General features: G+C 46.1%; 1 protein-coding gene across 1 annotated transcript in view; it reads left to right on the top strand.

The window, feature by feature from the left end:
- The window catches only part of LOC311122286 (CD82 antigen-like), a 38,112-nt gene extending 21,660 nt beyond the window's left edge, over positions 1-16,452 (top strand). The window contains exons 4-8 of the mRNA XM_084196672.1: positions 133-207; positions 11,638-11,736; positions 12,967-13,140; positions 13,668-13,751; positions 14,535-16,452. Of these exons, the coding sequence (XP_084052798.1) occupies positions 133-207; positions 11,638-11,736; positions 12,967-13,140; positions 13,668-13,751; positions 14,535-14,612 (510 nt within the window). The 3' untranslated portion in view covers positions 14,613-16,452. The remainder of the gene's footprint in view (positions 1-132; positions 208-11,637; positions 11,737-12,966; positions 13,141-13,667; positions 13,752-14,534) is intronic.
- Positions 16,453-17,744: the final 1,292 nt, after the last annotated feature.

Here is a 17,744-nt window from a genome sequence, read left to right on the forward strand (position 1 = left end):
ACATAATGCAATTATATTTGAAGGCAGGGGGTATTGATGTCGGGATGGATAGATGTTCATGCATTGTTATGATGGACTGTTGCCATAGTGATGTCATCTCCATATATCCCATGATCCTCTCTTCCTCCCCAGTACTTCACCTGCCTGCTGCTGATTCTGATTGGTCAGGTGGCAGCTGGTGTACTCCTCTACTTCCAGAAGGACCTGGTAAGTGATGTCACTTCCTGTTTACACCTGTTGTTGGTCGCGTTCAGGAAAGAGCAACTTACTGAATATTGCCGATATAAATACCATGTGTATATATAACTTTGCCATTCTTACTCTACATGTCAGAAAAGTATGTAATTGTATTTTATTTTGTCATTTAGCAGACGCTCTTATCCAGAGTGACTTACAGGAGCAATTAGGGTTAAGTGCCTTGCTCAAGGGCACATCAACAGATTTTTCACCTAGGCAGCTCGGGGATTTGAACCAGTGACCTTTCGGTTACTGGCCCAACGCTCTTACCCACCACCGCTCTTACTGCTACCTGCCACCGCTCTTAACCACTAGGCTACCTGGCACCACTCTTAACCACTAGGCTACCTGCCACCGCTCTTAACCACTAGGCTACCTGCCTGCCACCACTCTTAACCACTAGGCTACCTGGCACCACTCTTAACCACTAGGCTACCTGGCACCACTCTTAACCACTAGGCTACCTGGCACCGCTCTTAACCACTAGGCTACCTGGCACCGCTCTTAACCACTAGGCTACCTGGCTGCCACCGCTCTTAACCACTAGGCTACCTGGCACCGCTCTTAACCACTAGGCTACCTGGCACCGCTCTTAACCACTAGGCTACCTGCCTGCCACCGCTCTTAACCACTAGGCTACCTGCCACCGCTCTTAACCACTAGGCTACCTGCCTGCCACCACTCTTAACCACTAGGCTACCTGGCACCACTCTTAACCACTAGGCTACCTGCCACCACTCTTAACCACTAGGCTACCTGCCTGCCACCACTCTTAACCACTAGGCTACCTGCCTGCCACCACTCTTAACCACTAGGCTACCTGCCACCGCTCTTAACCACTAGGCTACCTGCCACCACTCTTAACCACTAGGCTATCTGCCACCACTCTTAACCACTAGGCTACCTGCCACCACTCTTAACCACTAGGCTATCTGCCACCACTCTTAACCACTAGGCTACCTGCCTGCCACCGCTCTTAACCACTAGGCTACCTGCCTGCCGCCGCTCTTAACCACTAGGCTACCTGCCTGCCACCACTCTTAACCACTAGGCTACCTGCCACCGCTCTTAACCACTAGGCTACCTGCCTGCCACCGCTCTTAACCACTAGGCTACCTGCCACCGCTCTTAACCACTAGGCTATCTGCCACCACTCTTAACCACTAGGCTACCTGCCTGCCACCGCTCTTAACCACTAGGCTACCTGCCTGCCGCCGCTCTTAACCACTAGGCTACCTGCCTGCCACCACTCTTAACCACTAGGCTACCTGCCACCGCTCTTAACCACTAGGCTACCTGCCACCGCTCTTAACCACTAGGCTACCTGGCACCGCTCTTAACCACTAGGCTACCTACCTGCCACCGCTCTTAACCACTAGGCTACCTGCCACCGCTCTTAACCACTAGGCTACCTGCCACCGCTCTTAACCACTAGGCTACCTGCCACCACTCTTAACCACTAGGCTACCTGCCACCACTCTTAACCACTAGGCTACCTGCCACCACTCTTAACCACTAGGCTACCTGCCACCACTCTTAACCACTAGGCTATCTGCCTGCCACCGCTCTTAACCACTAGGCTACCTGCCACCGTCTGTTCTACAATATATGTGTACCTGAACATTCCATAATGTTGCACCCGCCTGAACACAACCTGTTCTGTTGAAAATGACTCAGAACACCCTTGAGACTACACCTTGTTTTGAGACTACACCTTGTTTTGAGACTACACCTTGTTTTGAGACTACACCTTGTTTTGAGACTACACCTTGTTTTGAGACTACACCTTGTTTTGAGACTACACCTTGTTTTGAGACTACACCTTGTTTTGAGACTGCACCTTGTTTTGAGACTACACCTTGTTTTGAGACTGCCTACTGATTACACCTTTTACTTTCAGTCAGAACAAAAGCTGTATTGACATGACTGTGTTGGAGTATAACTGCCAAGAAAATAAAATTATTTCCAAGGAATGAAAAGTGTTCCCAGCTTCTCTGGGACTTTCTATGTGTGGGTTGTCAATAGCACACTGTAAATAATTTCCCCCTGTTGGTTTCATTTAGCTAAGATGAGTTTGTGATAAAACACCCCTGACAAGCCAATAGATAGTGGCTGTTTCCCAAATGGCATCATATTCCTTATCCCTATGGGCCCTGCTCAAAAGACATGAACCGGGTGCCATTTGGGACAAGCCAGCGTCATGTCAAGCTGATTGAGCGGTGTTTGGTATCACAGTGCCCCCTGTTGTTCACTATGAAAACTGCAGGGCACTAGTGTGGTGGTGGTTATTAATGCACAGGAGGCCCCAGGAGGTCCAGAGGAAAGCCTGGCCAGGTGTGTGTCTGTCAGTGAGGAGAGGGGTCAGAGAGAGAGAGGTGTGTCTGTCAGTGAGGAGAGGGGTCAGAGAGAGAGGTGTGTCTGTCAGTGAGGAGAGGGGTCAGAGAGAGAGAGGTGTGTCTGTCAGTGAGGAGAGGGGTCAGAGAGAGAGAGGTGTGTCTGTCAGTGAGGAGAGGGGTCAGAGAGAGAGAGGTGTTGTCTGTCAGTGAGGAGAGGGGTCAGTGAGGAGAGGGGTCAGAGAGAGAGGTGTTGTCTGTCAGTGAGGAGAGGGGTCAGAGAGAGAGGTGTGTCTGTCAGTGAGGAGAGGGGTCAGAGAGAGAGAGGTGTGTGTGTCAGTGAGGAGAGGGGTCAGAGAGAGAGAGGTGTTGTCTGTCAGTGAGGAGAGGGGTCAGAGAGAGAGAGGTGTGTCTGTCAGTGAGGAGAGGGGTCAGAGAGAGAGAGGTGTGTCTGTCAGTGAGGAGAGGGGTCAGAGAGAGAGAGGTGTGTCTGTCAGTGAGGAGAGGGGTCAGAGAGAGAGAGAGAGGTGTTGTCTGTCAGTGAGGAGAGGGGTCAGAGAGAGAGAGGTGTGTCTGTCAGTGAGGAGAGGGGTCAGAGAGAGAGGTGTTGTCTGTCAGTGAGGAGAGGGGTCAGAGAGAGAGAGGTGTGTCTGTCAGTGAGGAGAGGGGTCAGAGAGAGAGAGAGAGGTGTGTCTGTCAGTGAGGAGAGGGGTCAGAGAGAGAGGTGTTGTCTGTCAGTGAGGAGAGGGGTCAGAGAGAGAGAGAGGTGTGTCTGTCAGTGAGGAGAGGGGTCAGAGAGAGAGAGGTGTTGTCTGTCAGTGAGGAGAGGGGTCAGAGAGAGAGAGAGAGAGGTGTGTCTGTCAGTGTGGAGGGGTCAGAGAGAGAGAGGTGTGTCTGTCAGTGAGGAGAGGGGTCAGAGAGAGAGAGAGGTGTGTCTGTCAGTGAGGAGAGGGGTCAGAGAGAGAGGTGTTGTCTGTCAGTGAGGAGAGGGGTCAGAGAGAGAGAGGTGTGTCTGTCAGTGAGGAGAGGGGTCAGAGAGAGAGAGAGAGAGAGAGGTGTGTCTGTCAGTGAGGAGAGGGGTCAGAGAGAGAGAGGTGTGTCTGTCAGTGAGGAGAGGGGTCAGAGAGAGAGAGAGAGGTGTTGTCTGTCAGTGTGGAGAGGGGTCAGAGAGAGAGAGGTGTGTCTGTCAGTGAGGAGAGGGGTCAGAGAGAGAGAGGTGTTGTCTGTCAGTGAGGAGAGGGGTCAGAGAGAGAGAGGTGTGTCTGTCAGTGAGGAGAGGGGTCAGAGAGAGAGAGGTGTGTCTGTCAGTGAGGAGAGGGGTCAGAGAGAGAGAGAGGTGTGTCTGTCAGTGAGGAGAGGGGTCAGAGAGAGAGAGAGGTGTGTCTGTCAGTGAGGAGAGGGGTCAGAGAGAGAGGTGTTGTCTGTCAGTGAGGAGAGGGGTCAGAGAGAGAGAGAGGTGTCTGTCAGTGAGGAGAGGGGTCAGAGAGAGAGAGGTGTGTCTGTCAGTGAGGAGAGGGGTCAGAGAGAGAGAGGTGTGTCTGTCAGTGAGGAGAGGGGTCAGAGAGAGAGAGAGAGGTGTTGTCTGTCAGTGAGGAGAGGGGTCAGAGAGAGAGAGGTGTGTCTGTCAGTGAGGAGAGGGGTCAGAGAGAGAGAGGTGTGTCTGTCAGTGAGGAGAGGGGTCAGAGAGAGAGCGAGAGGTGTTGTCTGTCAGTGAGGAGAGGGGTCAGAGAGCGAGAGGTGTGTCTGTCAGTGAGGAGAGGGGTCAGAGAGAGAGAGAGGTGTGTCTGTCAGTGAGGAGAGGGGTCAGAGAGAGAGGTGTGTTGTCTGTCAGTGAGGAGAGGGGTCAGAGAGAGAGAGAGAGAGAGAGGTGTGTCTGTCAGTGCGGAGAGGTGTTGTCTGTCAGTGAGGAGAGGGGTCAGAGAGAGAGGTGTCTGTCAGTGAGGAGAGGGGTCAGAGAGAGAGGTGTCTGTCAGTGAGGAGAGGGGTCAGAGAGAGAGAGAGAGAGGTGTGTCTGTCAGAGAGAGAGAGGTGTTGTCTGTCAGTGAGGAGAGGGGTCAGAGAGAGAGAGGTGTGTTGTCTGTCAGTGAGGAGAGGGGTCAGAGAGAGAGAGAGAGGTGTGTCTGTCAGTGAGGAGAGGGGTCAGAGAGAGAGAGGTGTCTGTCAGTGCGGAGAGGTGTCAGAGAGAGAGAGAGAGGTGTGTCTGTCAGTGAGGAGAGGGGTCAGAGAGAGAGAGGTGTGTCTGTCCGTGAGGAGAGGGGTCAGAGAGAGAGAGGTGTGTCTGTCCGTGAGGAGAGGGGTCAGAGAGAGAGAGGTGTGTCTGTCCGTGAGGAGAGGGGTCAGAGAGAGGTGTGTCTGTCAGTGAGGAGAGGGGTCAGAGAGAGAGAGGTGTGTCTGTCCGTGAGGAGAGGGGTCAGAGAGAGGTGTGTCTGTCAGTGAGGAGAGGGGTCAGAGAGAGAGAGGTGTGTCTGTCAGTGAGGAGAGGGGTCAGAGAGAGAGAGGTGTGTCTGTCAGTGAGGAGAGGGGTCAGAGAGAGGTGTGTCTGTCAGTGAGGAGAGGGGTCAGAGAGAGAGAGGTGTTGTCTGTCAGTGAGGAGAGGGGTCAGAGAGAGAGAGGTGTGTCTGTCAGTGAGGAGAGGGGTCAGAGAGAGGTGTGTCTGTCAGTGAGGAGAGGGGTCAGAGAGAGAGAGGTGTTGTCTGTCAGTGAGGAGAGGGGTCAGAGAGAGAGAGGGTGACTGCTGCTGGTAGGAACACACACACCAGATGAAGAGAGGTGTAAACACAGATGTGGATAATTGAAGAAACATGCACACACACACACACACACAGAGGCATACCTTCTATAACCTTCTAGCTGGTTTGGAATGGCCTAGCAGATTCTAGCAGAAGCTATAGACTTGGAATGGAACAGAACCCACCCTGGCTGGAGAGGATAGTTTGCTGGCTTGATTCAGCGGCCTTAACACACACACACACACACACACACACACACACTGTCTGTCTCCCAGAGGACCTGAAGGGAAGCATCTGACTAGGATACACCGTAAAGCTGGAATCCACCTCTCAGACCCAGATATTGCCAGCGTCCCAAATGGCACCCTATTCCCTTTATAGTGCACTACCCAAAGTAGTGTGCACTACAGTATATAGGGAATATGGTGCTATTTGGGACAGCCCTAGCTATTATCCCTGATGTATCCCTGCTGCTCCCTGCTTATTCTATCTGAAAGAGAACCCTCGTTGGAAGTCTGGATCCACCATCAGCCAGCGGCAGCTGCCTCTCTGCCAAATGGACTTTCAAGACTGTACATGTTGCTTCAGCGCTTTAAACAAGATCTGCTTTTTCAATAGCACACGCTCTGTTCACTATAACTAAGCATTTCAACACAACAGACATGTCCAAATCATGTAGCTTGTAAGGTGGCAGTCAAACTGCATCCCAAATGGCAGCCAATTCCCTTTATAGTGCACTACTGTTGACAAGGGCACATAGAGCTCCAGTCAAAAGTAGTGCACTACAGTGCATTCGGAAAGTATTCAGACCCCTTGACTTTTTCCACATTTTGTTACATTAGAGCCTTATTCCCCTCATCAATCTACACCCAATACCCCATAGTAACAATCTACACCCCATAGTAACAATCTACACCCCATAGTAACAATCTACACCCCATAGTAACAATCTACACCCCATAGTAACAATCTACACCCCATAGTAACAATCTACACCCCATAGTAACAATCTACACCCCATAGTAACAATATACACCCCATAGTAACAATCTACACCCCATAGTAACAATCTACACCCCATAGTAACAATCTACACCCCATAGTAACAATCTACACCCCATAGTAACAATCTACACCCCATAGTAACAATATACACCCCATAGTAACAATCTACACCCATAGTAACAATCTACACCCCATAGTAACAATCTACACCCCATAGTAACAATCTACACCCATAGTAACAATATACACCCCATAGTAACAATCTACACCCCATAGTAACAATCTACACCCCATAGTAACAATCTACACCCCATAGTAACAATCTACACCCATAGTAACAATCTACACCCCATAGTAACAATCTACACCCCATAGTAACAATCTACACCCCATAGTAACAATCTACACCCCATAGTAACAATCTACACCCCATAGTAACAATCTACACCCCATAGTAACAATCTACACCCCATAGTAACACTCTACACCCCATAGTAACACTCTACACCCCATAGTAACAATCTACACCCCATAGTAACAATCTACACCCATAGTAACAATCTACACCCCATAGTAACACTCTACACCCCATAGTAACAATCTACACCCCATAGTAACAATCTACACCCCATAGTAACAATCTACACCCCATAGTAACAATCTACACCCCATAGTAACAATCTACCCCATAGTAACACTCTACACCCAATAGTAACAATCTACACCCCATAGTAACAATCTACACCCCATAGTAACAATCTACACCCCATAGTAACAATCTACACCCCATAGTAACAATCTACACCCCATAGTAACAATCTACACCCATAGTAACAATCTACACCCATAGTAACAATCTACACCCCATAGTAACAAAGCAAAAACAGATTTTTAAAATACTGAAATATACATACAGTTGAACTCTGAAGTTTACATACATCTTAGCCAAATGCATTTAAACTCAGTTTTTCACAATTCCTGACATTTAATCCTAGTAAAAATTCCCTGTCTTAGGTCAGTTAGGATCACCACTTTATTTTAAGAATTGAAATGTCAGAATAATATTAGAGAGAATTATTTATTTCAGCTTTTATTTCTTTCATCACATTCCCAGTGGGTCAGAAGTTTACATACACTCAATTAGTATTTGGTAGCATTGCCTTTAAATTGTTTAACTTGGGTCAAATGTTTCGGGTAGCCTTCCACAAGCGTCCCACAATAAGTTGGGTGAATGTTGGCCCATTCCTCCTGACAGAGCTGGTGTAACTGAGTCATGTTTGTAGGCCTCCTTGCTCGCACACGCTTTTTCAGTTCTGCCCACACATTTTCAATAAGATTGAGGTCAGGGCTTTGTGATGGCCACTCCAATACCTTGACTTTGTTGTCCTTAAGCCATTTTGCCACAACTTTGGAAGATTGCTTGGGGTCATTGTCCATTTGGAAGACCATTTGCGACCAAGCTTTAACTTCCTGACTGATGTCTTGAGATGTTACTTCAATATATCCACATAATTTTCCTTCCTCCTTCCCCATCTATTTTGTGAAGTGCACCAGTCCCTCCTGCAGCAAGCCACCCCCACAGCATGATGGTGTTCTTCGGCTTGCAAGCAACCCCCTTTTTCCTCCAAATACAACAATGGTCATTATGGCCAAACAGTTCTATTTTTGTTTCATCAGACCAGAGGACATTTCTCCATGTGCAGTTGCAAACCGTAGTGTGGCTTTTTTATGGCGGTTTTGTAGCAGTGGGTTCTTCCCTGCTGAGCGGCCTTTCAGGTTATGTCGATATAGGACTAGTGTTACTGTGGATATAGATACTTTTGTACCTGTTTCCTCCAGCATCTTCACAAGGTCATTTGCTGTTGTTCTGGGATTGATTTGCACTTTTCGCACCAAAGTAGCGTCTCGACGGCTGCGTGGTCCCATGGTGTTTATACTTGCATACTATTGTTTGTACAGATGAACGTGGTACCTTCAGGCGTTTGGAAATTGCTCCCAAGGATGAACCAGACTTGTGGAGGTCTACAATGTTTTTTCTGAGGTCTTGGCTTATTTATTTTGATTTTCCCATGATGTCAAGCAAAGAGGCACGGAGTTTGAAGGTAGGTCTTGAAATACATCCACAGGTACACCTCCAATTGACTCAAATTATGTCGATTAGCCTATCAGAAGCTTCCAAAGCCATGACATCATTTTCTGGAATTTTCCAAGCTGTTTAAAGGCACAGTCAACTTAGTGTATGTAAACTTCTGACCCACTGGAATTGTGATACAGTGAATTGTAAGTGAAATAATCTGTCTGTAAACAATTGTTGGAAAAATTACTTGTGTCATGCACAAAGTAGATGTCCTAACCGACTTGCCAAAACTATAGTTTGTTAACAAGAAATTTGTGGAGTGGTTGAAAAATGAGTTTTAATGACTCCAACCTAAGTGTATGTAAACTTCCGCCTTCAACTGTAAGTATTCAGACCCTTTACTCAGTACTTTGTTGAAGCACCTTTGGCAGCGATTACAGCCTCGAGTATTCTTGGGTGTGATGTTACAAGCTTGGCACACCTGTATTTGGGGAGTTTCTCCCATTCTTCTCTGCAGATCCTCTCAAGCTCTGTCAGGTTGGATGGGGAGCGTTGCTACACAGCTATTTTCAGATCTCTCCGGAAATGTTTGATCGGGTTCAAGTCCGGGCTCTGGCTGGGCCACTCAAGGACATTCAGAGACTTGTCCCGAAGCCACACCTGCGTTGTCTTGGCTGTGTGCTTAGGGTCGTTGTCCTGTTGGAAGGTGAACCTTCGCCCCAGTCTGAGGTCCTGAGCGCTCGGGAGCAGGTTTTCATCAAGGATCTCTATGTACTTTGCTACATTCATCTTTGCCTCGATCCTGACTAGTCTCCCAGTCCCTGCCGCTGAAAAACATCCCCACAGCATGATGCTGCCACCACCATACTTCACCGTAGGGATGGTGCCAGGTTTAAGAATGATGGAGGCCACTGTGTTCTTGGGGACCTTCAATGCTGCAGAAATGTTTTGGTACCCTTCCCCAGATCTGTGCCTCAACACAATCCTGTCTCGGAGCTCTACGGACAATTCCTTCGACCTCATGGCTTGGTTTTTGCTCTAATAAATGTGCAAAAATTTATAAAAACCTGTTTTCACTTTGTCATTATTAATATTATCGGGTATTGTGTGTAGATAGGGCGGCAGGTAGCTTAGTGGTTAAGAGCGTTGTGCCAGTAACCGAAAGGTCGCTGGTTCTAATCCCCGAGCCGACTAGGTGAAAAATCTGTCGATGTGCCCTTGAGCAAGGCACTTAACCCTAATTGCTCCTGTAAGTCGCTCTGGATAAGAGCGTCTGCTAAATGACTAAAATGTAAATGTAAATGTAGATTGATGAGAACCCCCCCGCCCCAATTTAATCAATTTTAGAAAATGGTTGTAACATAACAAAATGTGGAAAAAGTCAAGGGGTCTGAATACTTTCCGAATGCACTGTAGTGCACTACTTTTGACTGGAGCTCTATGTGCCCTTGTCAACAGTAGTGCACTATAAAGGGAATAGGGTGCCATTTGGGACAAAGCCTCCGTGCACTTTATTTACCCGATTCAACAGAGAAGGAATGGAGAGGGGTCAGAGCGGAGTTGGAACCATATTTACCCGATTCAACAGAGAAGGAATGGAGAGGGGTCCGAGTGGAGTTGGAACCATATTTACCCGATTCAACAGAGAAGGAATGGAGAGGGGGTCAGAGCGGAGTTGGAACCATATTTACCCGATTCAACAGAGAAGGAATGGAGAGGGGGTCAGAGCGGAGTTGGAACCATATTTACCCGATTCAACAGAGAAGGAATGGAGAGGGGTCAGAGGGGAGTTGGAACCATATTTACCCGATTCAACAGAGAAGGAATGGAGAGGGGTCAGAGAGTGGAGTTGGAACCATATTTACCCGATTCAACAGAGAAGGAATGGAGAGGGGTCAGAGCGGAGTTGGAACCATATTTACCCGATTCAACAGAGAAGGAATGGAGAGGGGGTCAGAGGGGAGTTGGAACCATATTTACCCGATTCAACAGAGAAGGAATGGAGAGGGGTCAGAGAGGAGTTGGAACCATATTTACCCGGTTCAACAGAGAAGGAATGGAGAGGGGTCAGAGAGTGGAGTTGGAACCATATTTACCCGATTCAACAGAGAAGGAATGGAGAGGGGTCAGAGTTGGAACCATATTTACCCGATTCAACAGAGAAGGAATGGAGAGGGGGTCAGAGGGGAGTTGGAACCATATTTACCCGATTCAACAGAGAAGGAATGGAGAGGGGGTCAGAGGGGAGTTGGAACCATATTTACCCGATTCAACAGAGAAGGAATGGAGAGGGGTCAGAGAGTGGAGTTGGAACCATATTTACCCGATTCAACAGAGAAGGAATGGAGAGGGGGTCAGAGAGTGGAGTTGGAACCATATTTACCCGATTCAACAGAGAAGGAATGGAGAGAGGTCAGAGGGGAGTTGGAACCATATTTACCCGATTCAACAGAGAAGGAATGGAGAGAGGTCAGAGGGGAGTTGGAACCATATTTACCCGATTCAACAGAGAAGGAATGGAGAGGGGTCAGAGAGTGGAGTTGGAACCATATTTACCCGATTCAACAGAGAAGGAATGGAGAGAGGTCAGAGGGGAGTTGGAACCATATTTACCCGATTCAACAGAGAAGGAATGGAGAGGGGTCAGAGGGGAGTTGGAACCATATTTACCTGATTCAACAGAGAAGGAATGGAGAGGGGGTCAGAGGGGAGTTGGAACCATATTTACCCGATTCAACAGAGAAGGAATGGAGAGGGGTCAGAGGGGAGTTGGAACCATATTTACCCGATTCAACAGAGAAGGAATGGAGAGGGGTGAGAGTGGAGTTGGAACCATATTTACCCGATTCAACAGAGAAGGAATGGAGAGGGGTCAGAGGGGAGTTGGAACCATATTTACCCGATTCAACAGAGAAGGAATGGAGAGGGGTCAGAGTTGGAACCATATTTACCCGATTCAACAGAGAAGGAATGGAGAGAGGTCAGAGAGGAGTTGGAACCATAAGATCTGCACATTACAAAACGATGCTAGTTTTAAATGATCAGGGACATTTTTCTCAAGGAATTTATTCTGATTTATTAAACTGATTCTCTCTCTAGTTCTGGGCATTGTGTTAGTGTTTTCTCTCCAGGCATTGTGTTTGTGTTGGAAACTTTAGTTTAGAAACCAACACTGTCTGTCTGTCTGACTCTCTGGCTGACTGGTTGATTGACTCTGGCTGACTTGACTGGTTTCCCCCTTCTCTCTCTGTCTCAGCTAAATAATGAGATGTCCAACATCATGACCCAGATCCTGAAAAACTACCCTGGCAAGAACAGCACCACCGAGCAGGCCTGGGACTACATACAGAGGACGGTGAGTGGAGAACACAGATCTAGGATCAGGTTATCTTCCCTTAACTCTAACCTGAACCATTAGAGTGGAGAACACTAGCTGACCTTAGATCACTGTCTACAACTTCAACCCTACTCTGAGTAGAGCCAATGTGAAAGTGACGCCTAGAGGTCAGAATACAGAAATGTAACAAGATTGAAAGAGTCGATTAGGGGGTCCGGGGGCATGACGCCCATAAAAATTTGAACTAAGGGGAAAGGGTGTTATTTTTTACTTGCAACGGAGGTCAATTTCGAACCAGTTCAAAAGTCAACACACCAGTCGACTATAGGGATTTAACGGTTCAAAAAGAATGTACCTGTAGTTTTATGGTAAACTGGCAAGTGGTGTAAACCCTGCTAAGAAAATTCATAAAATACAGTGGATCTTTGACCAATAATTTGCATAGGTTTGGCAATTACCTGAAGTGAAACGAACCAGTGTGATCTTAGTAGCCGAGTAGCTTGGTGTAAGGTTCTCTGTACAGAAATTAGACTTGTGTCATTTGTTTGGCACCATTCCTGGGTGTTAACTCCACGTTTGAAGCAGTCGTAAAAACATCTAAATAGATTGTTTCAGTGGAGCCAAACCATAGCTGTTAGAAATGGATTGACAGGAAGGCCTTCCGCCAAGCTCTTAAAGCTCCATCTGTCTGGAAAAGTTATTTCAAACAAAGGAAGTGGAGAATACTTTCCCTCTCAGCTCCTTGTCAACCCCTTCAGCAGCTGGGACATGTCTTTGTCCTAGTTCATTGTAAAGCAATACTTACGGTATAGGGTTGCTAGGCAGCGTTAATTTATCTGAAAACATCTGAACAGTTTCTACTTGGGGTTCTCCTCCTTTCATTATCTTTCTCTTTCTCTCTCTCTCTGTCGCTCTCTCTCTGTTGCTCTCTCTCTGTCTCTGTCTCTCTCTCTCTCTCTGTCTCTCTGTCTCTCTCTGTCTCTGTCGCTCTCTCTCTCTCTCTCTCTCTCTCTCTCTCTCTCTCTCTCTCTCTCTCTCTCTCTCTCTCTCTCTCTCTCTCTCTCTCTCTCTCTCTCTCTCTCTCTCTCTCTCTCTCTGTCTCTGTCTCTGTCTCTGTCGCTCTGTCTCTCTCTCTCTCTGTCTCTCTCTCTCTGTCGCTGTCTCTGTCACTCTCTCTCCCTCTCTCTCTCTCTCTCTCTCCATCCCCCTCTCTCTCCCTTCCCTCCATCCATCCCCCTCTCTCTCCAGATGGAGTGTTGTGGATGGAGTGGTGGTATGGACTGGCATGGTAATGATGTCATGGTGAACAATTCCCAGCTGTTTCCATGTTCCTGCCAGAACGCGTCGCTGGTTGTGGGTAATTTCTCCTCCGACAGCGGCTTCTGTGAGGCACAGTCAGTTGACTGGCCCGTCTACCAAAGGGTAAGAACACTCGATTGATTGGTTGATTGATTAAGAGAACACCCCTACAAAGAGGCTGCTCATAATACTTGTGCTACACATGTGTCAGTACTCCACGTAAGTCGGTGTCAACTTCAAATGGCATTGAAATATGGTCACAGTGTTTGACTCCATCATTGAGTTACTTGCAACATGAACACCACTCAACACCACCATCACCTGTAACTATATTGGGCTGTGTTTTAATATACATCTCTCTCTCTCTGTCTCTCTGTCTCTCTCTGTCTGTCTGTCTCTCTGTCTCTCTCTGTCTGTCTGTCTCTCTCTCTGTCTGTCTGTCTGTCTGTCTGTCTGTCTGTCTGTCTGTCTGTCTGTCTGTCTGTCTGTCTGTCTGTCTGTCTGTCTGTCTGTCTGTCTGTCTGTCTCTCTCTCTCTCTCTCTCTCTCTCTCTGTCTCTCTCTGTCTCTCTCTGTCTCTCTCTGTCTCTCTCTGTCTGTCTCTGTCTGTCTCTGTCTCTGTCTCTCTCTCTGTCTCTCTCTCTCTCTCAGGGCTGTAACTCCAGTGTAGAGAGCTGGCTGTTTGCCAATGCTGGAGTGATCCTGGGGGTCTGCCTGGGAGTGGCTGTCATTGAGGTAAAGAACAACACATACATTCTATAGGACCAGAACAACACATACATTCTATAGGACCAGAACAACACATACATTCTATAGGACCAGAACAACACATACATTCTATAGGACCAGAACAACATATACATTCTATAGGACCAGAACAACATATACATTCTATAGGACCAGAACAACACATACATTCTATAGGACCAGAACAACACATACATTCTATAGGACCAGAACAACATATACATTCTATAGGACAGGAACAACATATACATTCTATAGGACCAGAACAACACATACATTCTATAGGACCAGAACAACACATACATTCTATAGGACAATGTGTTTCATCTTAATCCAATACAACCAAAAGCAGGGATTTGAGAGCTTCTGAAAGCAAGGGCTTTTTTTCTCCCTGAATCATGTCTGTCAGGCAGGTCTTTCAGCCAGACAGATGTTTATCATATCTGTCAGGCAGGTCTCTCAGCCAGACAAATGTTTATCATATCTGTCAGGCAGGTCTCTCAGCCAGACAGATGTTTACCATAAGAGGAATAACTGCCTGTCAGAAACAGCTTCTGACCTCTTGACTTAATCCACGTCACTTCCAAGCCAGCAGCTCTTTTTTTGTTGTTGAGTGTATGTAAACGCTTCATGCTACAGGTCTGCTAAATGGCATATTATTATTATATTACAGGAGCATACATTGATCACAGCTATTGAGAGAACCCTCCTGAAAGGCTTTAGATGTAGTGATGCTGTTAACCTGACCTCTGACCTCTGTGTTCTCTACAGCTCCTGGGTATGATCCTGTCCATTGGGCTGTGTAGGAGCATACACACTGAGGAATACACCAAAGTGCCAAAGTACTGAAGATGATGACGGGGATGCTATGACACACACACACACACACACACACACACACGTTCTCTCTCTCTCCCTTTATTTGGAGAAATGTGTTCGGTGCAAATGTTTTATTTTCTTTCATTTTTTGTTTAAATTTGTTTAGTTTTTGTTTGTATTATTTGGAGGCACTTGTGTCCTTTCTGTCAGTCCAGTTTCCATTGGAGGCACTTTAGAAAGTGTAGTTATGGATTAGAGAGGAAGACGGGTCACAGAGACAACAGAAAAGAGAGATGTGGAGAAAAGTAGGAAAGGAAGGGTGAAGAGAGGACAGAGAGAGATGAGGATGTAGAGAGAGATGGAGGGTAGTCTTTCACCCTCGGCAGATACAGTCTATCACCTCCCTGACTTCTGACTAGATCCATTTTAGCATCAGGAGTCAATAATGATCGTCATTGTTTGTCAGCTCTCATAGGGCCCAATCCTAACTTCAGATATGCGTGGGTATTCAAAATTTACAATTTGAGATTTTCAATTGGAGATTTTCATTGGGAGATTTGGTTTGAAAAATGTGAGTTGCGTTCACAGATCTCAAGTTAGGTTTACGCCCATTGTTGAGTTGACCTGACTAGAAGAAAAAGGTATTGGACAACTGGAAAATAAACGACATTATGTTGTTGTTTTCTGTACTTCAGTGTTTTGAGTTGTTATGCGTTTTTGTTTTGTTATAGTACCTTGTATATAATTTTAGTTCGGTATTTCGTGAGCCTCTGAATCTGCGTTTTTGTGAAGATGCGGTTTACTCCTTGTTTTTTTAAAAGGGTTTTTTCATTGCATGTTTTCTTTTTCATGTATTTCGTATTTTTTTGGTGCAGTTTAGATTTTTTTATTGATCATTTTGTTTAAAGTAATAGGAATAATGAGATACTAAAGAGGACCAAGATTCTGAAACTTTAAAGAAGGGTTCCCCAACTGGTGGCCAGCGGGGGATTTTCATTTATTATTATCTGTTCCAAAATATTCCCACGCATAATAGAGGGCTATATGTGACCGTATACAAATCTAAGCAAGGTTTGAAATTATTATGTTTTAGTCAAATATTATATCTGTTTGGGCTTCTTGCTGTCAATTTGCAGTCTACAAATTATCTTTAATTATGTTCCGGCCCCCTGACCATCCTCTCAATGAAAATAATCGTCCCTCGACTGAGTCTAGTTGATCCCTGCTTTAAAGTGTCTCCAAATAATCCTCCTCCCATATTGGCAAAGAAAGCCTTTGTTTACAATTGTCTTCTGATGACAAACAGAATACTTAGTTATGAATTTTATGTTGATTTAGTGTATCTTCCTGGTTGTGAGTTACTCTAAAGCTTTCCATCTTTTGTGATGACTGCTTTCACGTAAATACCAAATTTTCCTTCAGAAGACAAACATACACGTTTAAGAAATGAACCATTTTGTTTTAACAATATTTTTTAAAATCAGGGATATGTAACCTTTTTTTCTGTGAGTGAAGAGCAAATTTAAACAATAGAAGCTGGGTTCTGTTTTTGTTTTTTTAAGAGGAAAAAAGTATGTTATTTTGAGAAAAGATCCGTTTTGGACGAGTAATTCTTTGTACAGTAAATCATTTTGAATTAAATTCATGTATATTTTTTAACTTTGAAGGTTTTATTTCATATTTTGGCTTTTTATAATATAATTTTTTTTTTTGTCTGATTGATAAACCTCCCTTGACCTTGGAGTAATTTGTTAACCATAGGACTATTAATTAAGAACTTCGTGAACTTCTGTCTGCTAGCTGGATCAGTTAAAGTATACTCACCCCATTGATTCTGTTTTATTTTGTCAATAAACATTGAATAGACTGACTTATGTGTGTCTGTGGATTTCAATGGCCAGACAGAAGGACCTAGCTGCTGCTGCTGCCCTGTCTCGTTGAAACACGTCGTTGAAGAATCCTGTCCATAGTTCCCACCCCTACTGTTGACCAATCACCAACAAACGGGTGTAGACTTCGGCTACCGATCTTCGACTTGCCTCCAGAAAAAAGGTTGTGTGCGCGCGAACAGCCGAAAAAAACAAAAAAAAAAAACAGCTAGGGATTCCAGAAGAAGGATGTAGAAAGGCTCCAGATGTGAGTTGAGGTAGAGGACAGGAGTTTCTAGAGGTTGTCTCAACCTGCCCTCCTGGAGACACCTAAAGAGTTCAGGGGCAGACTGGGGTCTCCAACCCCAGGCTAGGCCACTGATTGGCTGACCGGGTCAGCTGATTCTATCCCCTGGCAACCTGGTCCCTAACACGTAGGTGTGAAGTGGCCTTCTGCAGCAGGACAATAGATTCAGGCTGAGGTCGGAGGTTGCCAGCCTGCCTCAGCTGCAAGAAGTCACTAAGTTTGTCTCTAAGTCCCAGGGCCAGAGGGAGGCTTTGGGAGAGGGTTCTGAGAGGTACTCATGGGAAACTGTAAGGGTTGTCTACACACCCGCTATTCGTTTGGGGTGGAGATCAAAGAAATGAAGGCGTGTCTACAGATACACCTATTCTGACCTTGACCCTCGTAATTCTGCCACCTTTACGCACGATAAAATTCTCCATGCACTGTAATTTACTAATTGATAAGAGGCTAAGTATTGATAAGAGGTAAATTAGTAAGCTGTTTGGATAAGGGGATTGTAAATATAAATGACAATTATTTTCGATATATTTGACGCGAAACCAGTCATATGGCAGCGAACTGAAGCATATCAACATATTACCTTTTCCACAGTAAAGTTTATGAAATGCTGGCCTTATAACATTTACATTTATGTCATTTAGCAGACGCTCTTATCCAGAGCGACTTACAAATTGGTGCATTCACCTTATAGCCAGTGGGATAACCACTTTACAATATGTATTTTTTTTATTATTATTATTATTTATTTTTTGGGGGGTGGGGTAAGGGGGGGTAGAAGGATTACTTTATCCTATCCCAGGTATTCCTTAAAGAGGTGGGGTTTCAAGTGTCTCCGGAAGGTGGTGAGTGACTCCGCTGTCCTGGCGTCGTGAGGGAGCTTGTTCCACCATTGGGGTGCCAGAGCAGCGAACAGTTTTGACTGGGCTGAGCGTGAACTGTGCTTCCGCAGAGGTAGGGGGGCCAGCAGGCCAGAGGTGGATGAACGCA

Source organism: Coregonus lavaretus (assembly GCF_964263955.1).
Source record: "Coregonus lavaretus genome assembly, contig: HAP1_SCAFFOLD_3591, whole genome shotgun sequence".
NCBI classification, from domain to species: domain Eukaryota; kingdom Metazoa; phylum Chordata; class Actinopteri; order Salmoniformes; family Salmonidae; genus Coregonus; species Coregonus lavaretus.